This window comes from Neopelma chrysocephalum, unplaced genomic scaffold (assembly GCF_003984885.1).
Source record: "Neopelma chrysocephalum unplaced genomic scaffold, ASM398488v2 Primary Assembly neopelma1_99, whole genome shotgun sequence".
In the NCBI taxonomy this organism is placed as follows: Eukaryota; Metazoa; Chordata; class Aves; order Passeriformes; family Pipridae; genus Neopelma; species Neopelma chrysocephalum.
This window is the reverse complement of record NW_020897762.1, coordinates 749,926-776,953: the sequence shown is the minus strand read 5'-3', so window position 1 is coordinate 776,953 and position 27,028 is coordinate 749,926. Positions and strand designations below refer to the sequence as shown.

General features: G+C 39.8%; 2 protein-coding genes across 5 annotated transcripts in view; one reads left to right on the top strand and one right to left on the bottom strand.

Moving 5' to 3' along the window:
• Positions 1-275: 275 nt before the first annotated feature.
• MDH1 (malate dehydrogenase 1) lies at positions 276-11,597 on the bottom strand. The gene is made up of 9 exons (XM_027694907.1): positions 11,472-11,597; positions 6,203-6,301; positions 5,787-5,883; positions 4,650-4,825; positions 3,304-3,426; positions 3,011-3,187; positions 1,579-1,692; positions 1,274-1,363; positions 276-901 (listed from the first exon to the last, which is right to left on the bottom strand). The coding sequence occupies exons 1-9, from the start codon at positions 11,472-11,474 to the stop codon at positions 776-778; spliced, it is 1,005 nt and encodes a 334-aa protein (XP_027550708.1). The 5' UTR covers positions 11,475-11,597; the 3' UTR covers positions 276-775.
• A 198-nt stretch (positions 11,598-11,795) lies between these two features.
• The window catches only part of WDPCP (WD repeat containing planar cell polarity effector), a 148,745-nt gene continuing 133,512 nt past the window's right edge, over positions 11,796-27,028 (top strand). For all 4 annotated transcript variants that reach the window (XM_027694899.1, XM_027694898.1, XM_027694901.1 and 1 more), the window contains exons 1-2: positions 11,796-11,975; positions 14,168-14,248. The gene's annotated coding sequence lies outside the window, so the exon portion shown is untranslated. The remainder of the gene's footprint in view (positions 11,976-14,167; positions 14,249-27,028) is intronic.

The window sequence follows — 27,028 nt, the reverse complement described above, 5'->3', positions numbered from 1 at the left end:
TTTGTATCCTTATTTAATGACAACAAACTGAAAAAGAAAAATGAGATGACACCAGATACGACAGACCAAGATTTACTTTAGTACAAGGCAAAAAGTTCTATTAGAACAGGACAGTCAGCAACTTAGACAAAGGGTGGTGCTAGTCATCAATAAAGTTTCTTAAAACTCATTTCCCTCAGTTTCTTAAAATAGGCTTTCAGGGTTTTTTTTATCTTCTACTAACAAACTCTGTTAGTTACGCAACTAAAACATGCAAATAAAGTGCAACAGACTACTGTGATTAAGCAACTTTTAATATTTCTATTGACAAACATTGTAAGCATTACCCCAGTGAACTGTGTATATTTGAAGTCTGTCCAGTGATAGACTCACTGAACTACTGGTTCAAGGGCAATTACATTCTAAGTTTATTTTCAGTTGAGCCATAGGATGCTGAAGTGATTACGGACTAGGACGTGTTCCAATAGTGCCAAATTCTAACCGGATTGTGCGTTAGTAGCCAAGGCCGAGGCAAACAATTATCTTGTACCATACACAGAAAGCAACTAGTATTGAAAAGACAAAAAGTTTGGTCAACAAACTAGTTTTACTTCTTTAATAACATTTTTGCTAATAACTCCAGAGGCACAACAGTACCAGTAAGCTTATGAACTTTAAAATGCACAATGGCCACAGACAGTTGACTTGGATACAGTAATAGTGTTTGGTAGCAGACCTAAAGACGACTCTTAGATTCTTCCACTCTTAAATGATTTTGTATTTCCTCATGACCTAGTCATGCACTGGACAGGAATTCCACAGCAGTCTCCTTCTCTTCAGTTAACTCCTTAGCAGTAAGATCCATCTTCTCACGAGAAAAATCATTAATAGGAAGACCTTCAACAAACTTCCAGGTCTTGTCCTGATTGAAAACAAAAAAATAAAAAGCCCCCACCGCGTAAGAACAAGCTTTCATTCAGTCTGCATGAAGGACACTTTGCAGCATAAGAACCAAAGTTTACAGCCAAAAAAACACATCAGGCAGCAGCTAGTTTTGTTTCAGATAGAGAATGCAACCAGCACCAGCTAGTCATGTCAGATTCTACTCATCTATCAGCACTTAGTTGACAACCAAGTTCAATTACTTGGTTAAGAACAGTCCTCTCTGTGAAAGACTAAAACCCCCACATCCCAGCAACTGCAGTCCCACACGAAAATCACTGCTATTAACAAGCTCACATGATAGTTTTTATGTCTTGCAGAAGATACACGGATTTAAATACAGTCTAGTTACCTTGATCACAACAGGGAATGAATATAGCAAGTCTTCAGGAACACCGTAAGAATTGCCATCAGAAATGACTCCCATCGAAACAAATTCCCCCTGAAACCAGAAAAGTAAGAGATGAACACATTTTTCACTGCTAGAAGAAAGCAAAATTTTGATTTTTCACCATCCTGTATTCTCCTATGACACCCTTTACTCCAGAAGAAGACAGATTCTTTCCTCTGAACACATATGCAATGGAGGTCAATGATGCTGTCATGTAATCAAAGCAAATTAGGTGAACATGCACTTACTCAAAAGCAACATCTTACCGCTGGAGTACCAAACCAGATGTCCCTCACATGATCACAGATAGCTTTGGCAGCTGACATGGCACTGGACAGTTTCCTGGCCTTAATAACTGCTGCTCCACGTTGCTGAACAGTCTGCAATTAAGAAAAAAACCCCAATAAAATTGTAAAGCAGCAAAATCATGGCTTGGTCTAAATGGTGTTAGTAAATGCCATAAAGAAAGATCGTTGTACATAATTATTTAATTTCATCAGTCAAGATACAGTTCTATCACTAAACAAACATGGCATACAATCCAGAAGAGTGTTGTCAAGACAAGAACATAATGGAACATTTCAGAGGCTGGCTCAATCTTCAGTACCTGCTTTACAGCTTCTCACATAACAACCAGACGTCTCAACCTTTTCCTACCAAGAGACTTTGTGCATGTCAACAGTAACAGATGTCTAGAGCAACACTGTCAATCAAGGTTTTTTGCTGAATACCAATGTGAATTATTTGCTGGTCTCAATCCTACAATATTTACTGCACAAAATTCATGTAATTCCTGAAGATAGTTGAACAGACCTCCCTATACTTAGAAATTTTGCGTTTGTGAATTGCAGTTCTCAGAATAGGCTTCACTATAGTTTTGGTAAAGCTTTATGCCAACCACATCCCAGTCCAGAAAGCAAGAATTATGAAATCTTACCTTATCTTAGGTAAAGCATTCTAATACAGTCCAGCATTACAATGCACCTAGAAGGCCAAACCTGTTTTGGCCACGTACGATATAGCTGCATCAAGGTCAAGGACAGCTTTCTGCTTACACTCTGGCTCATGAACTTTGATTGCCAATCATTTATTCCACAGCAACAAGCATGAACTGAAATGTCACATCCAAAACAGGACAGAGCACTGTCATATGACAAAACACATTCTCTGTCCCAAACTAAAGCTTCCTTGGCTAAGGTGTAGTACCTGGCTGTTCGGATGCCAGTAACATTGCAACACCAAGCAGAGCACAGCTATTCAGAGTCACAAGCACCTAGGGCTTTCGTAAGCCTGTCTGACTTCATAGTGCATTTAAACAGCCTGTGCTCTCGATCAATTAATGCCATTATTACAAAACCGCCCCCAAAAGTCACCATAGTGAAATGGCAAAGGTGCTTCTTGTGTCAGACAAGTTTCACCTGAGCTATGATCAAAACTCTTTTTGCTGAATCATTTTAGCACTCCAAGTGGATTTTTCTAGCAGGGTCTACATAGGCCTTCATGCCTTAAATTTTTCAAGGGCAAACAACTGACAGCAACAAGCTATGTGAGGATGGCTTATTCTAGTGAGATAGAAGAGCTGCTTCACCAAGTCACTCAGGTACGTAGATCACAATTTCAGATGAGGTTAGAAGAAAGCACAAGCACAGAATGACTGTTTAAAAAAAAAAACAACACCAAAAAAACCACCTGTCTTACCTGGATAAAGTCTCCCTTCAGCCAGCTGTCATCTTTTATAGCTTCATAAACTCCAACTTCCTTTCCTTTCACATTTACTTTCGCATGGTTGACATCTGGATATTGAGTGGAGGAGTGGTTGCCCCAGATGATGACATTCTTCACATCATTAGCAGTCACACCAAGTTTCAGAGCAATCTAATAGGAAATTAAAGATTTCCATTGCATTGACTTCAGTTTCTCAATTCACAGGCTCCTTTGAAAGCACTGTTCTGTTTGTGTTTAGCAGAGATAACAAAATAGGCTCTTTTTACCTGAGATTTGGCTCTGTTGTGATCCAAACGAGTCAAGCAGCTGAAGTTTTCCTTTGGTATAGATGGAGCTGACTTTGATGCAATCAGGCAATTAGTATTTGCTGGATTCCCAACTACCACAACCTGAAAATGAAAAATGGGGAGATGAAGTCGGTATTTCTGCAAAACAACTCCCTCCAGTGAAATACACTGCTTTGCCTTCCAAGAAGCTATCAAAGAAGTGAAGTTTTCTAAATCTCTTGGTTGTCTTCAACATGATTGTTTTCTCTGTGTGTTGTTCATAGTCACCCAGTCTTCTATAACTGTACAGAAAAATATTTTCTAGGTAGGTATTTTCTTTATAACTTGAGATTCAAATGTGAAAGAGAACAAGATTTCTAGGGAGATCTATACACTGATCCACAGTCTGGCTTCAAATCTCATGCTACCAGACATAGGAAAAGCAAGGTACATGCACACTAGTGAGCCCACAGTGACTTCACCGCCTTTTAAATACTCTTTAGTCTGGCCGCCACTGCTTTATATAATTGCTTTATAATTAAGAAAGCCAGAACAGTTACTAATCTCAATGTTCATAAGCAGTTAGAAGTAAAATACTGCCTCAACTTAGATCCATTTATAGCTATGGAAAACTGTTTTTTATTCATCCTTCATTTGTGCCTCAAATGACTAATGTTAAGCTCCATATACCCTCAATCACACAAGCTGATCTGCAAACCTCCCTTTGTATCTCCCCTTTTGAAAGTGAGTTCAGTAAATTTTCCACTACTCCGCAATAGTTATATTGATAGTTTTTATTCCAACTGGATAAAGAAGCAAACAAGTCTTTAGAAGCAGTAGGAAGTTCATCAGCAGAGGAAGCAGACATTAAAAAGTCAGTTACAAAGCACAGTCGGAGTCTGGGTTTGAGATTAAGAGCAGTGGGAGAGCAGCCCCATGATCCCATTAACTGTGCTGAAGGAATCTGAGAGAGAACAATTAAAATCTTCCAATGCTCCAAAGAACAAGACGCAAACAACCCAAATAAAGCCGATTTTTTGTGCAACTGTAATTCCATATTGATACTGAAGTTAAGGGCCATTCTGTGAAAGCCACAGATGGATATGAAGTAGGCAGCTGCATGTAGAAGATTTAGTTCTCCCAGAGGAGAGAGATAACGAGCAAAAGACTGCTCATTTTTTTTAATATGGTTTTGTGGGGTTGGTTTTGACTGTGGTATATTTTCCAGGGCTTAGGGAAAGGAATGCCTGCACTGAACACGCTCCTGCTTGCGCAACATCATTCTACAATATATTTAGATCTCTACATAACTGTGTTAATGTTTTAAATTCAGTTTCTATATTCACCTTGACAGTCTTTTTGGCATACTTGTCCAAGGCTGCACCCTGAGACTTGAAAATTTTCACATTTGCTTTGAGTAAATCCTTCCTTTCCATGCCCTCTCTCCTTGGCATGGAGCCAACCAGAATCGCTATGTCAAGGTCTTTGAATGCAACTTCCTCCTTGTCTGTTGGAATGACCTCTAAAAAAAAGGAAAGAGAGGAAAAAATCAGTAAGATAAGTACTCATGGCATAGCGTTAACAGGAATATTCTTTTGTTCATAAAGAGTATATAATCTAATCTGACAATATCACCACCTTCCCCTTCCAAAAACACAAGTATAGTCACTTGGCCCTAACTCCACAGATTAAGTACTTGCCAGTAAATGGTTTATATGTACAAATTTTTATCTAAAGTGGAAAACACGGGAGAAATCTATGTAAAAATATACGTTTTGTGTGTCTCTATCTAAATATATATATATACATATGCTATTCTTTACTTTTACAAAAAAGTTTCAATGGCAAATATCAACAAAAGTGAAATTTTCCTTCCCCTTTAACAATCCCAACCAAAGATTTTGAATTGGGTTAGGTTACAATTCAAACCGAAGGTCTGAATTATACAAGAGCTGGTAGCTACATGCGTTTTTTTTCAAGTATTCTAATACTGTAACACCTACTCACTCCCTTTCTTCTGCTTGTTAAAAGTACCAGAACTCAACTTGTTTACGCGACTTAAGGAGTCATTTTTTATTTTGCGTCCTTATACAGAAGATATTTCTAAAGTCTAAAATTATGGTGTAGTTTTTTTATTTAGCAAAGGAATATCTAAAGATTGTTATTTCACCATTGGGCTAGAACACAATGCACATATGCACAAGTATCTGACAATTTGCTGTCCAGGCTGAAACCCCAGGATTTGCTGATATAAACCAAAACCCACATATCTGTGTTGTCAGTTCTTTTCACAAAACTCATTTGATGTCATTCTTGCTAGCTTATAGCCTAAGTTCAATTAATTTATCTTCCAAAAAATACAATACCAAGGAAAGATCATCTAATATTTTCTTCTGTTAATTTCCTGCCAGCTACAGGAACTCATAAATGCAGCAGCTGTATTACAACTTATTGTAGGAATAAGAAAAAATTCTTTTGGATACCTCTGAGCAGTGGCAGAGCACAGTCCTGCAGCTCCATCACCACACCTTCCAGTACAGTCATCATAGGAGTGATGTCCAGGAGCACAAGAATAAGAGGCTGTAAAGAAAGAAAAGGTTTAGTGCAAGTTGGGCATAATCTGCTTTGAAAATGAATTTTGTCTTGTACTCTGCCAGAAACCGCTATCTCCTGCAAGATTTAAAACCCATTTAGAGAAAACAAACACCTTCAGCACATCCAGCAACTGAAAGCTTGCGTAACAGAGTAGGACACCAGTTTTCCCCACTTAAAGAAGAAATTACTTGCATATTGGTAAATCAGTGAGTGAGTGTCTATGAGAAAACCAGTCCCAGGGACTGCAGCTGTGACATTTATTCCTGTGCAGAAGAGACAAGTGATAATTCAGTGTGAGAGTTACCTGGTCTTTGCCGAAGACATCCCCCTTGGCAATGCTGTAGAGCAGGGAGTAAGCAATCTGCCCAGCAGCTCCAGTCACCAGGACTCTGACAGGTTCACCCTGTAAGAAAATTAGAGCCTTACCCACTGCTACACAGTGCAAGTCACACCATCTGAGTATTAAAAATTAACAGTTACTACAGCAATATCATGGATTATTTAACCTGGATGTTAATGTGTGCCTAAATGCAGATCAGCCCCAACTCCTTGGATCATACTTCTGTTCTACCAGAACCACAAGCAATTTCTCTACTTGCTTTTACAGAAACAGACCACACTTGTAAAAGCATCCTGAAGAATTGCTCCTGGAATAACTTCCAAAATGCCAGGAATAACAATGTATTTGAAAAACTCTGTATTCCCCTTAACATTGCCTTTTCAACAGAGCACAACACAACAAATATCCACTCATTAGATTAGCCATTCATACTTGAAATTTCCTACAGTTTCACAAGCTGTGACACCTCACCGGTTTTCACATTCTTTTCCATTTTGAAGGCTGTTTCATTAAGCATTTTGAATGCTTATTTGCAATCAAAGACTTACTGAATGCCAGAGACCAAAGAATCTAATGGACTTAAAACTAGTGCCCCACTAAACTGTTTGGCAGTAATTTAAGAAATCCACAGACAAAAGGTACATTATGGACAAATACAGACACTATTATCCATAATACAATTGTTTATTGTCAAACTGACCCTAAACTCCACAAGACTGGGAGAAGACTGCCAACATGTTGCTATATTGCAAATAAAGGGGAAAAAAATGCATGCTCTATAGTAAACACCCCATTTTGTTAAGCAGAACTAAGATCCAGGGAAATCCAGAGGTTATTCAATATTGAAAATCGAAGGCTGAGAGAGTTTGGGTTGTTCAGCCTGGAGAAGATAAGATTCCAGGAAGGCCTTATTGTAGCTTCTCAATACTCAAAGAGGACTTTAAGAAAGACTAAGACAAACTTTTTAGTAGGGCCTGTTATGAAGTGACAAGGGACAATAGTTTTAAATTAAAAGAGGGCAGATTTAGATAAGAAAATATATTTTACAATAGGGGTGGGGAAACGCTGGCACAGATTGCCCAGAGAGGTTATAGGTGCCCCATCGCTGGAAACAGTCAAGGTCAAATTGGAGTTTTGAGCAACCTGGTCTAGTCGAAGATGTCACTGCTCATTGTAAGGGAAGGGGTGGACCAGATGACCTTTAAAAGTCCCTTCAAATGCAAATCACTCTATGATCCTCTGAAAATGGAACACATGCTAAAGGACATTCATAACTCAGCATTTTGTAAGCCTGTTTTTTGTATTTCCATGTTTCTCTAGAGGCAATAGGGCTGGGACGGATTGTGCAAGGACAGGAACAAGCAGACTCTGACCGGGCTGCTGGAGTGTCAAACCCAATTTGTCAAATAATTAAAAGATGATCATTTGAGATACAGACAAAACACCAGGCACAACTGAACGTGAAAGAAGTGATTTAATTGCATCCTGGGCTACATTGCGAGAAGCGTAGCTTGCAGAGCAAAGACAGGCATTCCACTCAGTGCTGGTGATATTGCAGCTGGAATACTGAGTCCAGTCTTGGCACCCTGAGTTCATGCCCTGTAAAGTGAGGCTGAGGGTGCTGGACATAGCCTGGAAAGGCAGAGGATGGAGAGTGATGTAACAGCAGCCTACCACACCTTCACAGAGTGTTACAAAAATAACACTTCCCAACACCTCTCTGTAGTGGCAGATGACAGAACAGGGTGCACTGGCTACAAAAGGGTACCCAGAGAGTCGGTGCAACCTTCGCCCTCGGTGGTTTTCAAGACTCAGATCAAAATACAGGTATGATACAATTTGTCACTGGCAACAGCCTTGCTGTCAGGCTGGACTGGACAACCTCCAGAATTGGAGTGAAAGAGGGCAGACCGTATGACCTCTAGAGATCCTTCCCAACCAACATTCCTGTCATTGATATTTATAGGAAAACCATTTTGGGCGTTGAGTGTATCCTCTCTGCAGAAGTGACCAGCCAAGCATAGCTGCATCAAGCTATCCTTAAATTATTACAGAAATGAGGCCACCTGCCCCATCTTACCACACACCAGATAAAATGAGAGTGTAAATGATGACATTAAACTCCTAAACTTGTAGAATTAGACCTGGCCTGATTTTGCCTTCATTATGGGAACGATTCTTTAAATATCTGGTTACATGATTAGCAGTTACACAGCATTGAACTGCATTATTTTCTTTTGAATCTGTCCTGTTATGAGCCTCATCCCTCATGGAAACTCCACAAAGAGGGGGAAGGAGGGCAGACAAACAATTCTTGCTGGTTTAAATCTCAAAACTAGTTTTGATATTGTATTCCTGAGTAAGGAAATGTACCATAATGTCTGAATGATGATGGACAGCATGGATCAAGATGCGTATCAAATTTTAAAGCCAACTTTACAGCATGTTTCTAAGGAGATCCTACATTTTATTTACATTAAGGCAACAATGAATACTCTTTTAAGGCAGCTAACCATACTAGTTAGTAAAATGAGATTTTTTTCCACTATATGCACTTTATATGCTAATTTGATTTAAACATAAAAAATGTCAATCTATCCACTAACATTACGGTAAGTATTTAGCATAACAACAGGAGAAGGAAGGAGTAGAAAATAAAAAGGTAAGAGATAGGATTATTTATTATTCTTTTACTGAGACAAACTTAGCATTTAGCCTTTTTTTGGAAAAAAAAAACAAAAACACTTTGGTCATGACTCAGCTCCACCTTCTCACCATAATTATGTTTGCTTACAACCATCCTTCCTGTTTTCCCCCCAGTGTGGGGCTGGAGAGGAAGAAACGCAAGCTAAAATAAAGTGAAGGGTGCCGTCTACTTGCTTTTTCTCTCCCAACCTTCAGTCCACTGGATTCAATACATTCCCCAGACCCCTTTACTCCTGCACTAATTGTGAGCAATTAGTATCAAAGAAACTTCCACGCTGCCTCAAATCCAGAAGCTAGATTAACAAGCCAAAAATGCTGTGGTTCTTACAAATGTGGATAACTCTCACCAAAAAAAAGAAAAAAGACCACATATCATAATTGGTCTTATTGAGCATTAGAGGTTACTTTTGGAGGTTGGATATTTAGAGAGATGAGTAGCTCTCCAGTGGAAGTTGTAGGTTCCAAATATTCATGTCCAGGCCCTTCAGCCCGTGACTTGGCTCCTGCAAGACTACTTTCATGTGGTAGCTACAGGGGTGACCTTTACTCACCCTCAGGTATAGAAGAACTAGAGGACAAATTAAACAACAACTAGCTGAACTATTTTGTTTCAAAGCCTTCCCCACTCCACATTCAGCCGATGCACAGTTAAAAAGCTTTAGGAAACTAAAAGAGTAGCAAAGGCAGTGATAAAAAGGATGAGGAAAAAAACCCCCAACAACTGAACATTGTTGGGTACCCTTCTTTGTCTAGTTCAGCAATCATGTAGGATTTCTCCCCTTCCTCAACTACGGCAGATGAAAGTGAAGCTTCCAATACCAAATGAGGCAGTTGTGGGCTTATCTCCCACTCCACACACTTTGGCTGAAGAACTCAGTGCCTCAGTTATGTCTGTGATTTACAGGTGATAACAGCAGACCTAAAACATTAGTGCTATACAGGCAAATAGCACTACACTGCAAAACTGATTCAAGAGGTTACAAAGGTACATAAAAGATAACTCACAACCTATCAAATGCTGTGGCAAGAACATCCTGTCTACTTTGCATTGCAAATTACACTTATGAAAGACCTCCATATACATTACTGCTGATAAACTTAACTGTCCATAAAACATCATCAACTTAACTTTTTTCCTGAATAGTAAAGCCAACTAAGCTATCCCACCTTGCTTCACAAAGGTGATTTAAGCATCAAGATAAAGTTTATCTCCTCAAGAGTCTAGAGTCTGCCTAAGAAACTTTCCCTTTGCTCTCCCTTCTTTAAAGCAGAGATATGGTGACAATAAACGTGTTTGGAAATGGAGTAGAAAGTATCAGCTCTGCACTTGAGGAGAGCCACCAGCAGAGTCATTCAGAGACCGAATTCCAAAGGCGTTCTTTCCTTAAGAAGTGACCTTCACATAGGTGCCCTGAAAGACTTTTTTCACTTCATTTATCGAATGGTGGTTGCATCGATAGACAGATAATTTTATTTCTGGAATTTAAAGCCTCTGCCCACCACCACATGCATAACTAGAACAGCAAAGGCAAGACAAAAACAGTGACATTCTGAAAAGCCTGGACACCAAAGTAAATTACAACCAGCAGTTCTCTGTGAGACCAGCACATTCATGTCAGGCAATGATCTGAAAGCTCATGTACAAACTAAAACCTGTTGTCTTATGGTCACTCCTCTGAATCCACATTTTAAACAGAAAGAGCAGAGAAGTTTACAGACTTTGGTATTTTTTAGGGTGTAGCTGAAATAAGCCATGTCCCAGAGCATGCAAGCATCCTTTCCACAGCAAAACATTAAAAGTACAGGTTTGAATAACAGGGTATAGAGTCTAGAAAAACCTGGAGATGTTTTCAGTGTTACAAAGAAAAGGAAGGTCTCTGTGCAGGTTTGTGTGTGCATACATGTAAGTATATATGCTGCAGAAAAGCAAAGCACTGCAGTACACCTGTAATAACCTCAGGGCAGAACTGTGACAATCTGCACAAACAGCAGGATTTCTGACAGCACGCAGGGATTAAACAATAAAGACATTTCACAAGCACTTCCCCTTGAGCTAACACAGAACGGCTCCAGACCGTTAAGCTCTCACGGACTAAGGCGAAAGGTTTCCCGACCTCTCGGAGACAACGTCGCCACCCGCGGGGCCCAACGGTGCCATCCCCCATCGGGAGGGGCCGCACCGCGGCAGGGGGGGTTCGCTCCGCTCCCACATCCCGCCCTCCCCCTCATGCCGCGCTGGCACAGACGCCGCCAGGCCGGCACCGACCCCACGTCTCCCGCTGGAAGGTCACCCCTGCGCGGCCTCCGCGGGGGTTGCGGTGAGCCCTGGGGCCGCCGCCAGGCCCGGCTCCTCCGGGTGCCGCCACCACCAACCACCTCCAGGTCACCCCTATCCCCCACACCCCGCGAGCAGCGCGACGCCATTTCGCGGCCACCTCCGCCCGCCGGATCCCCCCGATCCGCTCCGGAGAGGCGCGGAGGGCGCGGTGCGGGCGCCGGCGCAGCGGGCCCAGTGCGCGGTACCGACCATGTTGGCGGGAGCGGTGGAAGCGGCTGCTCGGGGTCACCTCTGCGGTGCGACTGCGGCCGCGGCGGCGCTGCGCCCAGGAGCCGCGGAGGGGGGTGGGGCGCGCCGCCCGCGCGCGGCCGCTTGGGTACTGTAGTCGCGGCCACTGCCGGCATGCACAGCTTGGCGCTCTAAAAGAACTACAACTCCCGGCGTGCCCGGGGGCTAGGGCGCCGCGCCCCCGCGCTCCATTGGCGGTTGCCGCCCCTCGCGTCGCCCCATTCATTGAAGCGCAGAGCGGCGCGTGAGAAGCGGAGGGGCGGGGGCTGCGGCAGCGCGGGCGCCCCGGGCTACGCATGCGCGCTAGATTGCGAAAGAGCTGGCGGCGCATGCGCAGGGCGCGGCGTGTGGGCGTTGCTGTGGGCAACGGGCGGGAAGGCGGGACGGGGCGCTTGGACGGGCTCCGGTACTGGCGGTGCCGCTCCCGCGCCCCCCGCGCCCCGGCCCGGCTCCTCGGAGCGCTCGGTGGGTGCGAGTGCGCGGCCTGACCCTGCCCTTTCCCGGGAGGGAGGGCGTCCCCGGGAGCCCCGGTGAGGGCGGGCGGAGCGATCCCCTCACGGTCCCCTCGCGTTGCCCGCGCCGCTCTCTCCTGCCCGGCCTGCTCTGGGGAGTTGCCGGCGCGTCCCTGCAGCTGCAGCCCTTTGTCCTGTGACTTCGGGTGTCTTCCCTCGCCCCCTCGCTCACATTCCCTCCCGCCCTGCAGGACATGGTGCAGAGCTGCGCTTCACACTTCACGAAACCCCCTCGGCTTGTGTTTAACACTTTATTATTTTTAGGGAAAGCTGAGAGCTTACCTGTGCTGTCCCGCTGCTAGAACTAGCGACCTCTTGTACAAAAATAAAGTTTCTCGTCTGCTTGTATTTTGGACTGTTGGGTGAAGTCAATTCCTTTTGGTCTGGCTTAAAAGTGAGGTTGATACTGGTGTGAATACATCAGGAAAATACAGCTTCGTGAACTGTGCTGGTTATGCTATAAAAGAGGGTCTTGGGTGGCATAGTTGATTTTTCTTTTCCCTCAGATCTTGACAGGATTCCTTATTGCAAAAAATCTGTAATTCAGTGAAATCTTTAGTGCCAATGTTTTTCTGCAGGATTAGTTTTAAATCTCACTCTAATCCTTAGAGTAGATAGTATTATTTTTTTAAAACAGTCTAAACAGCCTGTATGCTTATGCAATTTCTTCTTCAGTCTGTGACAGAAATAAGAAGTCACTCCTTTAGGGCAGTGGGTGTAAAACCTAAATATTTATGCTTGTCGTGCAAAATGTTCTCCTCTTAGTGAGTCGTGCTCAGGCCTCAATTCAGAACGTCCTATGTCTTGAACAAGTCTTTAGCTGAACCCCTGACAGCTCCTGCAGTACAGAAAACTGTTTGCAGTCAGAGTGGAAAAGGTACAGTCATGCTTAGTTTATTTTAAATGTCGACCTGTACTGATTTATGTCAGTTAATAGCTGTACATTTTTAATATGAATGAAGATTGTACCTGAGTTCCCTTCTGGGGATGAATTTAAAAGCCAAATAGCTGCAAGCAAAGCTTGAGGTCTGGCTTGCTGTGAAGTGTAGAGAAGCTTGGTAAGTAGGAGAGAGCTTGTTTTACAGTCAGAGTTTTCCAGAGTGTCCTGAGATGCTTTACCCTGGTGACTGTAAGCTCTTCTGCACCAGGACGTTGTATGGACTTAATTAACACTATTTAAGATTTAAATGTACACCAAACCTGACGTGGGCCCACATAAGGTAATTTCCACCAAACATAATTAGTTCAGTTTGAATTGATTCCTTATCAATTTTCAGCTAAATCACTGTTAGCATGCTCTAAACTGATTTGTCTGTGTCAGCATAGCAGATTGTATTGATTTAGTGGATTTCAGTTAAGAGCTTAACTTGAAACTTTCAAACTTTCTTCTGTAGGTAAGACTTTCTTTTCCTTCTTGGTCCTTTTTTCTGCCTAAGCTTGTGCTCCTGGAACTGTTTGCTGCTGGAGATAACAACAAATCTTGTTGTTATGTTGTGTTGAAAGTGATTTGTTATGAATGTGATGGAAAGCCATCTGTAAATGCTTTTGTTTGTCAGTTTATTTTCAATGTTTCCAGTATAATTAGACCAAGAGAGACTGAATTGTCATCTATGCTGATTTAACTAAAGATATTGTAAAATTTAGTGTTTTGCGAATGTGGTGTATTTTTTAAACTTAGCAGAACTTAACAATTCTAGCATTTCCTTCTTAAATGGCTTACATTCTGTTTCTACTTGTTAAACTCTAATGTTTTCCAAGCAAAATTTAAGTGTAATTTTTTTAATATTCTTTAGTGCTTCCCCATGTTTTATTAGTATGAGTCTCTTGTGTAGCACTTTAATCCAAAAAGCTGCATAAATGGAAACATTATGTGTAAATGAAATAATGGAAATTTAGTATACATGTGAATTGGGCTCTTGGCTGATTCTTCAAATACATTTTAAAATTTTTGCAGTCAAAAGATATTGAAATACGTGGAAATCGGTAATTAAACAACACACTGAAATATTAAGGTGTTTTAATCTCAATTTTCTGTGAATCGAGTATTATTTTTCAAGGCAACTAGTGGTTTTGAAGGGTAGTCTGCCAGAATTATCTCTTAATTTTTTTATATATCTTTTAAAATTAATTATTCTCTGTTAACAGCTGGCTGTGTTCTTTAGCTGTATTTTGGATGGGATTTTCTTTTACTTCATTGCCATCTATAGAAACTGATGAATGTTTTAGGTAAGTTTTTATGCTTAATTTTCAGTAATTTTTTAAGTTTTCTTCTTATCCTCTCTATGTATGACACTTGCAATTGTTATTACAGAATCATGTCTCCTGTAGCTAAGTCTGTGTGATATGATTAACATTCAAAATGTTTAAGACTCTGTAAGAAAAGTTAACTGTATAATGGCCGGGTTCAATCCTAGAAATACTAGAATTGAAACAGTTTTGGAAGCCTCTTCTGGATTATTGTCCAAGGAAATAATAATAAGAGATTTTTCAGAAATAAAAGAAAGCATTTCAAAAAAATACTGAAATGGAATTAAGAGGATCAAAAACTGTTTTGTAAAGTATGTAAGAAATCAATTATAGTGTTTATAAAAGATAAAGATGTAGATATAAGCAAGAAGAATTAAAATTGTAGTTTAGAAAATCAATACAGGATTTATTTTATTTTTTATTCCTCGTGCTAATGTTCAAAATGTTTTTTTTCACTGTTTGTTTCTGAACTTCAGTCATGTGATACTGCATGGACATTAAATGATATGAGGAAACTGATGTATCTATAAATTCTGCTTATAATCCTGATTTTCTTCTCGCTGTGGTTCAGAAAACTTTCTAAAGGATAAATTTTACCTTCTATGGAACTGGTTTGATTTTATCCTATGGCTTATTTTTTACATGTTAACAGTTTAGTTGGTTTTTTAATCAAAGGTGAGTAATTAATCATTAATTGATTTATACAACCTTTAATATGTTTTTGAGAGGTAGATAGGATGCAATAACACATTCTGTACTCATGTGCCTATAAAGAGACACAAATGATGTATAGCTTGCTTGAAATATGGTCCCTTCCAACTCCCATATTCTGTGATTCTGTGAACATGTATTAGTAATCTTTGTGAACTATTCATGAGTCAAATCTTAATAAAAATTGTCGACAGAAGGTGCTTTTTTATTTCTTTTTTTCTAAGTAGTACAAACAGCTATTTGTAGGTTTGACAGAGAACACTGTAACAATCCAAGCCTCCTTTGCTGTCTCTGCATCCTCAGATCTGAGGTGGGTGGCCTGTGGTTCCTGGAGTGCAGCTCAGGTGTTCAGGGCTCCATCACTGACCAGGGGTTTGGTAATGGCACCCCTGTTGTGCAACCCCAAAGCTGAGAGACCCTGGAAGCTCTGTCATCATCCACCACCTGTGCACCATTTCTGGAAGATTTTCTTCTCACAGTTGTTACAAGGGCCAGGGTATAGAGAATCCCTGTTTAAGAAACAAAACCAAACAAAACCAACCCACAAAACAAACAGCCAAAATGCTGACACACACATGGCACAAAGACTTTGGTGTATTGGCTGTAAATTCAGCAGAGTTGATCTCTGAATTGTTACAAAGAGAATAGAAGAGCTGTGTTCCTGGTGCCTGAGAAGTAGCCTCACTGGATTCTTTTACCTTAACACAAGTCTGTCTTTATCTTGGTTGAACAGAGACTTTGTGACAGCTATGTGTGGGTTTTCTACTCACTAATGTCAATGTGTGGAGGAGAAAAGGCAGATTGGTATTCTAAACAAGAAATGACCTGTGTAACAATTCAAGTTCTACCAAATCAAAGCTTATACTCTTAATTAATTGCAACAATTTAAAAAAAAAAACAACAAAACAAACACCACCACACCACCACCCCTTCCTCTCACTAAATTAAGTTGATGTCCTTCTGAATTTTTTAAATGAGGTAAGCATTCAGTCAAGTGGAAAAACAGCTTCTGCTTAGAATGTATGTTTGCTTTTTCTTTTATATGATTTCCTCTTGCACTTGTTCGTTATAGCCTGATAATCAAGTAATAAATTTGATAGCAGAAGTTAGCAGCCATCATGATGACTTTCCATTTTCTAGACTCAGTGCAGGGAGATGAATCCATCTGCTTCCTTTATCCATCCTTTCCATGTCAGAATGACTGATGAATGTTGTTCCATGCCAAATCTCTTGCATAATGACAAGAGTTTTTCTCCTTAGGTTTATTTCTTTGAATTATACTCACATAGTTTGATTAAAATATTTCAGGTTGTTTTACAACATCTATTTGAATTTGTTTCTGTATTTTCACAGAGCTAAGTTGCTGCCATTATATAGACTAAATTTTTCTCCCTTTTTTTTCCCAAGTATTGAATAGTGTTTCAAAGAAAATATCCCTAGAAATACCTGGTAAGGAGAGTGATGTCTTATTATGTCGATTTTTTGACGTTAATTGTATAAAACATAATTCTTTGCAGAAGGAAAATACTGGTAAATTTTTATCTTAATGATATTATTCATATTTGAAACATAACTTTTAAAACATGAATTTATCACTAATAAGCAAAAGAGCCAACTAAACGCTTTGTGTCCTGTGTGGAGGTTTTTCTGCTGCTTCACAGATTCATTTTGGTATCTGGCCTGCTTTTGGAAGCCTTATCCAAACTGATTTTTATGCAGCAGCAGAGTCTATGGATGGCTTTAGTACCGTATGTGCTTATAGTACTGACCATACTCAGTGTCTTTACTGATACTTGATTAAAGAAAGAAGAAACCGTGTTTATTCATTCTGCTCACATAAACAGAAGTACTCAATTTTTGTACATGCTTGTATTCATTCAGGCCAAACTGTCCCCATCTCTGAAGAAAAGTGTAAGCACATAATTCCAGCTGTGTGGCTTTGGCTGTTCCAGTGCTACATAACTTGGAGTTTCCTGTAGCTCAAAAACATGCAGACATATATTTTTTGTTGGTTTTTCAGTTCAGAATGTTGACAAGGGTTGTGCTGGAGCCCATGAGGATGGTTTTCTTAGAACATGAGACTGAGGACCAATGTTTAAAACTTTTGGTCATGTCATGAAGTCATTTAGAGTTGTCTTGTGGGGCTGGGATGGTGTTGAGGAATGACTTCATTTGAACTCATGGTAGTCCTACTGTTTGAAGCAGCATTCCAAGCCTTTTTGAGGGGGATTGTCAGGCTTCCTGTAAGGGAGAGCTAAGGAGCAAATCTGCATGTGCCCAGTATAAATGATAAGGGAACCACATAGAAGAAAACTGGGAGATTGACCACTTACATTGTGATACAAATGTTGGAAAAGTAAGTAGCTGCATCTTTAAATGAAGGAGGCTTTTCCATGAAGTAATCAAGTGAAGAGAATCGTGATTATAATTTGTCTTTTTCTGATTTTTTTTTTAGAATGATATACAACTATGCCTTTTTGTTACATTTTTTCCATCTACCCTTACCTGTATTGAGTAACCATAGTAAAGCACTAACATATGTATGGTGCAAAAATTGGATCTTAATTGGATAAAGCCTTTTGAATATTTTGAGTCCGATTGGAAAGATCTTACTCTTGACTATATAGTAGAATATATACTTTTAATATGTCATGTGCATTTACTTTGTGACCAGTAATCCTATTTATTGACAATAATGAGCCAAATGCAGATTTTCAAGTTGCTCACTCTCTGACTTAGGAGAATAGAAAGTATTGCTCTGAAATGGCCTTTTATATTTGCCTGACATACAAGGTCTGGCCTCAGTGTGTTAGACAAGGGAGCTAGAAATACACCACAGTTAAATTATGGGTTTGTATCTCCAGGTGGTGCGTGAATTCATGGTTGAAGACTGAAGAAATTAATTTTGCTAAAGCAAGAAACAACAGGACATTAAGCTACTATGCCAGCTTTAGATGTACGCTTCAAAAATTTTTTGCTGCTCAGCATTATGCAGTAATCTTTAACTCAAATTGCAGGAAATATTTGAAATTCCATTCTAACAATATCCAACAGAGAATATTAAAGAAGCATTAAATTTCAAATGCCTGAGGGAAAATGTTCTCTTGCAACACCGTGGGCATTTGGATCTCACTACTATATGCAGTATTATAGTCTAATATTATGCTTTACTTGGTCTAAAATGAAAGCCCAATTTTAATTCTATCTCCAAAAACTTGGCATACTGCAGTGCAAAATAATTTATTTGAATGTTGTTTTTTAATACATTGCAACTAACTTTAAAGCTTCCTCATATAATACTCCCTCTATGGCTTTTTGTAATCTGACCCTTTCATTAGGACTTCAAATATATTGCCAAAGACTTATCTCAGTGCTTTCATTGCTAATTTACAAGTTATAAGATCCCAAAGTCACCAAAGAAGTTTTTCTCATTCTATGGAATTTTTCTCTTAATAAGACAAAACTTTAGGGTATCTTTGTAAGTATATAAAACACCAAAGAGAGGACTAATTCACTCTTAAGATTCAGGTAATATGCAAACTCAAAATAGGGTTTAATAATATATTCACACAGTTCTGGGCTGGTTAATTTGGCAAACCCATTAGTGAATTTAGGTCAAAAAAGTGCTGATTAAAGCTTTGTATTTTTATAACCTATATATGCCTTATATGATAGCAAAGCTATTTCGGAAGTGAATCCCCAAGTTACAAGATTTGGGAGAAAGGTTTAGAAAATTTCTAGCTTGAATATATTTTTCCGTGTCTGATCAAGTGTCTTGGTATTTGGCAGAGTAAGGGCAAGTGCTGTGTTTCTGTTGGAAAAATAGTGGTCTTTAGAGAGGAATAGTAGGGTTCTTCTCCACCTGCAGCTGGCTTTTTTCCTGTTTGCACTTTTGACTGTTATAGGCAGAGTAGTGTCCAGGAAAATGTCAATACTGTCTTGTGATGTTTCATACCTGCTTAGGGTTTGACAAGAAGCAGGTTTTTTAACAGTAGCAGGCCAGTTGCCTGTGAAATTGGACCGTTGTGACTTGCCTGACAAACTGGACTGGGGGGAGAATGTGATTTAGGGACCTAAAACCTGCAGAGAGAATTCAAAAGAGCAGCATACTCCAGATGGCTACAACATAGCCATGTGGGACATAAATTAGTGAAGTTTCATCAACAGTATCATTAGTTTAGCTGCAATGCTAGGCTCTATTCTGGCCAAATTAATGTCACTCATTTCTATCATGAAAGCTGGTGGAATATAACAGCCCTACCACAAGATCTGCTGTAGTGCTGGTGGACAGCAGCTTGCCTGCTGAGGGCCACTGGTGGGCTGTGAATTGCCACGTTCCTTTTAATGGGAGCTGAGGCCTACTGAAAGTTGATAAGGTGACTGTTTTTCCATCTTAGTCGGTCTCAGGCAGTTATACCCAAACTTCTGAGCAAGTGAGTGAGACACTCTCTTGAAGTTGCAGTTGTCATTGTATAAAATCTGAGAGATGATCATCTGTTTGAATGTGCCTCTGAGAAGGCAGGAGCATCCGCCACAGGGTGATAACACCACCTTGTTGCGTAATTTTTAGACAGAAATTACTAAACTCTTAAAAAATACACCTTTAAAGAATTGTCTGCATTTTGGATGACACTTAGGTGGTTTTGTAAATGTTGAGCCTGTCTTCCTTGAGAAATGGAAGGCTTGTAAAATGCATTAGAAATACATCTTGAAAGAATAGGTCTGTATGGACTTCAAAATCAGTCTTATTACATGGCTTTGTTTCCAATTCTATTGTCATAATTTTTTAAAAAATTATATTTCTTTGATAATGGTTATATTAAGGGACTCTTCTTTAAATAGTAGTATAAAGAAAAGCTGAACCAAATGTAAAGCTTACTGTGCTAATGTATAAAGCTGTTTTCCAGTCTTTCTTATCTGAGTCGTATATTTAGGAAGATGCTGCCCAATCCATTGTTTTGCTAGTTTTTGTTCTGATAACTTGACCAGATGCAGTGAATTGCAGTGATTTGCCGAGTGCTTCTATCACAGAATGGTTTGGATTGGAAGGGACCTTTGAAGATCATCTTGTCCAACCCAGTGTGGGTGGGGACATCTTCCACTAGACCTGGTTGCTCAAATCCCCATCCAACCTGGCGTTGAACACTGCCAGGCTTGGAGCATCCACAACTTCTCTGGGCAACCTCATAGTAAGCAATTTCTTCCTTATATCTAATCCAAATCTCCCCTCTTTCAGAAAAGAACCATTGCCCTTTGTCTTGTCACTACAGACCCTCGTGTAAAAAGTCTCTCTCCCTCTTTCTGATAAGCCACCCTTCAAGTATTGAAAGGCTACAATAAAGTCTCCCCAGAGCCTTCTCTTCTCCAGGCTAAACCCCAGGCCAAATTCACTCATACTTTTGAAAGAGGGGAGCTGTTCCATCCCTCCAGTCTTTTTTATGGCTCTTCTCTGGACTCATCTCTAACAGGTCCATGTCTTTTGCTGGGGGCCAGAACTGGACACAGCACTCCAGGTGGGATCTCACCAGGGTGGTGTAGAAGAGGAGAATTCCCTCCCTCAACCTGCTGGCCATCTTACTTTTTATGCAGCCCAGGATGCATAAAAGTTGGCTTTCTGGACCGTGAACACACATTTCTGGCTCATATATTATTTTTCATCTGACAATATCCCCAAGTCCTTCTCTGCAGGTCTGCTCTCCGTACATTCATCCTCCGGTTTGTACTGATTCTGCTGATTGCTCTCACCCAGGTGCAGGACCTTGCACTTGGCCTTCTTGACCTTCATGAGGTTTATGTTGGCCTATGTCTCAAGCTTGTCAGGTCCCTCTTGGTGCTATCTGCAGACATGAGAGTGCACTCAATCGCACTGTGTCATTAATAAAGATAATGAGCAGTACTGGCCCAGTCAGACACACCACTTGTTACTGATCTCTTTTGGACATGGAGCTGTGGCAGTCTGTATACATCATTATATGGGAGGAAGCAGACATGGTTTTTAAAGGTTGGTGTATCTTTTAGGTATTGGAAGAGGTCCTTTGTAAAAGGAATTAATACATTCAAATTGGAACAAAATTCTTAATGATGTAATGTCAGTGACTGAGGTGCAGCTTAGGACATAATTCATGTGAAAGCTCAAGATGGTTCCTGGAACACTGCTGGAAAAGTTCCCTCTCTTTTAGGAGTGCTGTTAACTTTGTTACTGCTTCAGCTGGCTCCAGAGGTCTCTTTGTGTGGAATTCAGGGTAAGACTGCTACTGGAAAACTTTTAACACAGTGCCATGCTTGTGTTAAAATACAAAATCCTGGCAACTGTGAAACAGTGGTATTGGTGGTGGTTTCATTTAAATAAATACTTGGGTAGTAAGTAGAGCTTACGCCTTGGGACTATTTCAAAATAACTTGATTAATTGACATTTCATCAAAGGGCAAATTAAATATTTAGATTCCATAAAGACCTAGGTAGACTAGCTTCTTTGGCATCTGTCAGTGATGAAATTTAACTTTATCAACTTTCTCCTCTTGCTAAGAGGGTTTTTGGTTTGTTTTCTGGATAGAATATTTATATGTGATATTAGGAAACCCCTTAAGTGGCTTTTTCTGTCTCTCTGCTTTGCAATATATCAGGTTACTTCCCTATTCAGTAAATTACTTAATAAATGAATTGCACTGCAGTCATGCTTGTTTTCTGAATCTGATTACCAAAACTATGCAACACGTTCAGTTCCAGAGCATGGCTGAACTTCAGTGCAATGATCTTGAAATCACACACAATGTACAGGTAGGTGAACATTCCTTAAAAAAGCAGCCTGTAAAATGTGCCACCCATAATGTCACTGAATAAATGCCAACTTTGGCATGAGTGCTCTTTTAAAATGTGTGCCTTGCTAAGATTATTAGTCACTCTGAATTCAAGGACATGTGAGAGTGGACTTTGCATAAAGCTCTGGGAGTGACATACCTATGAAGTGCTGCTGCTTGATTTTCAGAAAAATGGCATGCTGTGAATTTTAAAACTCCCTCATTGTGGATGAACTGCAGTGAATGCCATTTTGTAATTGAGGCCATGTAAGTTAGTTATTTTACATGTATTTCTAACAATGAAGTTTCAAAAATCTCTTTGCTGGGATCAAAGAAATGTTATCATCATGAAAGGAAATGCTGCAGTATTTGCTGAATAAGGCAAGGAAGCAGAAAAATGAAAATTCTGCATCTTTTCTCACATATATATAATTGTCATCTGTTTCATGGATTAGTGTGAAGATTATGCTGTTGGCTTTCTGTTTAAAAGTAGAGGAATAATGATAATGGTGAAAATATTGCTGCTTCCCCTAACATGAATGTGGATGAAAAGGAAGCATCACACAGAAATGTAGCAGCAGCTGTGACTTTAATTTGAGCAAACCCAACTCAGACAAAGATTTCAGGGAAAAAAAATCCACAGATCAAAGTGAGAAGGACCCTAATATTGTATCAGTTCTAAAAAGACTTATGTAAAATAAAGGCTTGTGTAAAATACAGGAATTACTTAACTCTGCTTCCTCCAGCTGAAGCCATTTACTGGCTTTGTTTTGCCCTGCCGCTTGTGTGGATAAGTTAATTTAATCATATCTTTTACATCTGTGAAAATGGTAAGAGCCAAATGTTGCAGCTGACTAGAATGGTTGGTCACAGCTCTCCTTTGAGAGAAGATATTTCCAAATTCTTCAGAATTAATGCATTTTTAAACAATGTCCTTAATAAGTGAGAAATCTTGGATGGAGTTGTGGTGGGTTGACCCTGGCTGGAGACCAGGTGCCCACCAAAGCTGCTCTCACTCCCCTGCTCAGTGGGACAGGGGAGAGATAAAATATAACAAAAGGTTTGTGGGTCAAGATAAAGACAGGGAGAGATCACTGCCTAACTACCATCATGGGCAAAACAGGCTTGACCTGGTGCAATCAGTTCGATTTATTACCAAACTATCAGAGTAGGATAATGAGAAAATAAAATCTAAAGCTTAAAAGAGCTTCTCCCACCCCTCCCTTCTCCACAGGCTCAACTTCAGTCCTGATTTCTCTCCCTCCTCCCCTCCAGCGGCGCAGGGGATCGGGAACGGGGGCTGATACTCACAACAATAATGATAATGACTAATTGCTATATCTGCTTAAATTCTTTTTTTTCCTCTTTTTTCTAATTTTTCCATTTACTTTTTTAAAACCCTGTGAAAGTATATGAAAGAACCAAGTTATTTGCCAGTGATGCTATCAAGGCATCCTTCCTTGCATGTCCATCTGCAGAATAATTGTCAAGGAATAGGTTGTTTGCTTGGTACTACCATTTCCATTACATTACCATTTACCTTACGTGTAAATTGGAGCCACATAAGAAAAGGGCTGGTAAAAAGAAGGGGTCAAACTGTGAAGTGATTAATAATTAAAATATATGCACGATGCAAAGAACAAAGTTAAAAGATATGACCGTACCACTTGAAATTTTTTAAGTTGTCTGATTCCGTATAATTTCAGTTTTTTAATTTTATGTGGTACCAAGGTAGTCAAGATTCTGTGAGAGCTCGGATCATCTTTTTGAGGAAGGGAATAGAGAGAACATTTTAATGGTTGTTGGTAATTTGGGGCTGCCAAACCAATGCTGTTCATGCTGACATCCTGCCTTTTTAGACAATGAAATAATATGTTGGGGTAATTAAAGACAATTGCTTGTAATAGCAGAAAATTATTATAATAGTTTTGTTTTCCAGATAACAATGCAGATTTATAATTTCTGTGACCACATCCAGAGTTTTACTAACAGAATTCGCAGAGAAACCATAAATAGTTGTTATTCCATTAAGCTTCATGTCAGGGGTATGAATTCAACTCTGTTTTATTTAAAAGTCCATTGGGACAGGTTTCTTCTTTATTTTAAATGGATCCACAGCAGTTGAACATAAGCCCATTCTTGGTTTTCAAAAACTTGTTTGTGTTTTCTCACACCCATTGGTCACAAGTCGCATAGACAGCTTGTATGGGAATGAACAGCTTTTGACGGTTTTATAAGGAGGCTTTGAGTTAATCTTGAGGTGAAAGAAAAGCAAATTTCAAAATGCTTCTGTCTAGCAATGATTTCATCAGGTAACTCCAAGCCTATTAGCAAACTTGGTCACGTGTATGCTATTTCCTCGTGTTCTGTGACGTTTACAGGATGCCTATAATGACATTTTCCCCTTCAAAACTGGGAAGGCCTTTGCTGTCAGAAGGTGTTTTAAAAACTATTTGAAAACCAAACCAAACCAAACCACGTTTCTTTCAATGATTTCTTTTAAAACACAGCCTGGGTGTGATGCAGCCAAGAATTTTCAGTAACCTGGAAAGTTGTAACAGAATGTGCAACTTTGCCTATACCATAGAGTTACTATTCGATTAGACTTCCTTTTTCTATGTTAATTATTGTGGCTGAAAAGCTTCATAAGACTGTAAAGAGCATTCATTCATAGAGAGGACATTCATATCTGTTTGTTGATCTTTGGTGTTTTTATCAGTTTGGGGGTCACACATACATAGTGAAGCTGTATATGCTGTGTTGAGAATGAACGCAGACTATTCTGATATTGGTCACACTAATTGTACTCTTGCCAGTTTCTTTATTATGTTATGGTTTGTTATGTTTTTCCCCTGGACTATTGCAAGCTTTGTCAGTGTAAATTTTGGTTATGTACATAATATAGCCTCTTTGAAAAACATTCACTCATTACTTTAAAAACCTAACTTTTTTGAGTGATGTAAAAATACCTATTTAGATATAATTGCAAGGGTTTTTAAAGCATTTTAATCATCTCCAGTTTTGCCTGTTAGCAAGGTCTTTTTTATCTTAAGAAACTAAAAGTGAAAGACAAGCAAATGGTTTGAGATTATATGAATAATTATGTTAAATGCTTGTGAAATAGAACCTGAGGAATGAAAAAATATGATACAGGAGCATCAGGATGGTTTTCTAAGTGCTGAAGGTTTTGATATGCTTGTATAGGACATGCAGCATAGTGACTGAGAGAATCACAGCCTCAGGGGTTTGGTCTCTGGTTTAAGCCAAAACTGAACATTCCACGGGGGCAGTTTCCCACCTTGGCCCCAACTGTGTGCAGGTACAGACCCGATCATATTCTTCGGATCTCAAGGAGCTGTGCAGGTCACTGGTCTCATAAAGGACCTGTATTGAAGTATGAAGCAGATTTAATTCCTGAACTTCTGCCCCTGGTGAGGAAGCTGTTTCTCTGTCCTCCTCTCCTGAGTTTTCTACTGGGCTTTTGATGCTGTTTTTGCAAAAGCTGCCATTTATGGGACTGAGCGATTGAGTTGGGGTTTTGGCAGTAAGCCATGGTACAACCAGAGTGGGTATCACTGAGTCAACTCCTCCTTCTTTTGAAGTCATGCAAATATAAACAGGCTCCCCTTGCAAAAGTCACCTGGACAGAGTAGATGCTCTTATAAAAGTTGCTTCCTAGAGGAAAACAAAGCCAAAAGGACTGGAAATGTAGTGCATTAACATCACGATGCACTAGAGGGCCCAGGCTGCATAAAACCATTTCCCAAGAGGAAAAATGGGTAGTAGGCTGAAGGAACCTCTGAGAAATTACAGCAATATTAGGAGGAGAAAGAACTGTCTGAAGCCAACAGGGCTCAAAACAGGACTGAATGTGGAGAAAGGTGATAGAATGACAAATGCATTCAACCTGAAAATGTAATCAGACAAGCATGTTCCCCTGCTGGAGAAGGGATTTAGCAACTTTGAACTCAAAATCATGTGATTTTTCTTCCTCCTTCTGGCTAGATTAAAAAGGGGAGTGATGTTTTTAATATTATACCATGCTTAACAAACCACTGCGTGCTGTGTCAAGTTCATTTTCCCTATCAGCCCTGGCTAAAACCCATTGCTATCTGTAGTCTAGCCTGAAGGTGACAAGAGATTTGAATCATTGTAATTAGGCACTCATCATACTGCAAAAAGATACAACTATCTTGATGAATCAGTATGAAAAAAAAAGCTGTGGGGTTTTTTTTATTTTTCTTTAGCTGCAGTTGGTGCCTTGGGAATGTATGAGAAGAAATGAGTTCGGCAAGAATTGAGGCGGTTTCCTCAGCACGACAACAATTGTCCTGTTCTCTGTGCTGAAAAAGTTAAGTGTTTCTTGCCCCTCCAAGTCCTGTTGACACCTTCAAGTGTTCTTGGACCTGTCCCAGATTTTACTTGACAAACATTTTCATATGTCTCACTTCCTTCTGATTCTGAGAAATAATAAGAATTCACTTTCTGCACTTAAGCAAGAGGTATGAAGTGAGTTATTGTTTGCCTCTTAGAGTTGTAGCTCCAGGGCACACTTTTGCTATGAAGTACAAGTGATGAAAAAGTGGATCTCCCCAGCAAAGTCAGGTTTGTGGTTGGATATGGCAGGAATGGGGTATAAGGAACTTTATCCCTCTGGGGAAAGGCGTTTCCATGCACACCAAAATGTAGGTTTTGTGACCCCTATTACAGCTGCTTTGTATTCATAATCACATTTTGTTCTCATTTTTTGCCTGTGTCTTAGAAAAAGTGTAGAAAGAAATCCTGAAATACTTATGGCTTTCACCAGGTAGGGGTGCATTGCTATTTTTACCTTTTCTTTCTGGGAATAATGAGTTACCCTTCATTCTTTTTCTCTGAAGATACTTTATCTTATCACTCATCCATGCATCTTTCCTCAGAGCTTGGATAACATTCCTTTTGATTATTAAGATGTTACATTGTTTGAAAATGAATCAGGCAATGGCATTTATTGCCCAGTAACATGCTTAATGTGCAGTGGAGTCTTGTCATAACCACAAAGTGTCTAAATTCAGTGTTCTAATGCCAATTTCTAAGTGCCCTAGTTTTCAAAAGTGAAATGTGAATATGGATTTTCATACTTATTTTACGTAGTGGCAGTTGAAATGGGATAATGTACTTTGGGAGATGCAGGGAACAAGCAGTATGTTGCTAACCCTACATGACTACCCTGTGAACTATGGATGTTTCTTGGGTTTTTTAATGAATATG

Coding starts and splice junctions, on each gene's coding strand:
- MDH1 (XM_027694907.1), bottom strand. Junction 5,884..6,202: donor ATGTCTTCGGCAAAGACCAG/GTAACTCTCACA, acceptor CTTTCTTTACAG/CCTCTTATTCTTGTGCTCCT. Junction 4,826..5,786: donor TGCTCTGCCACTGCTCAGAG/GTATCCAAAAGA, acceptor CCTTTTTTTTAG/AGGTCATTCCAACAGACAAG.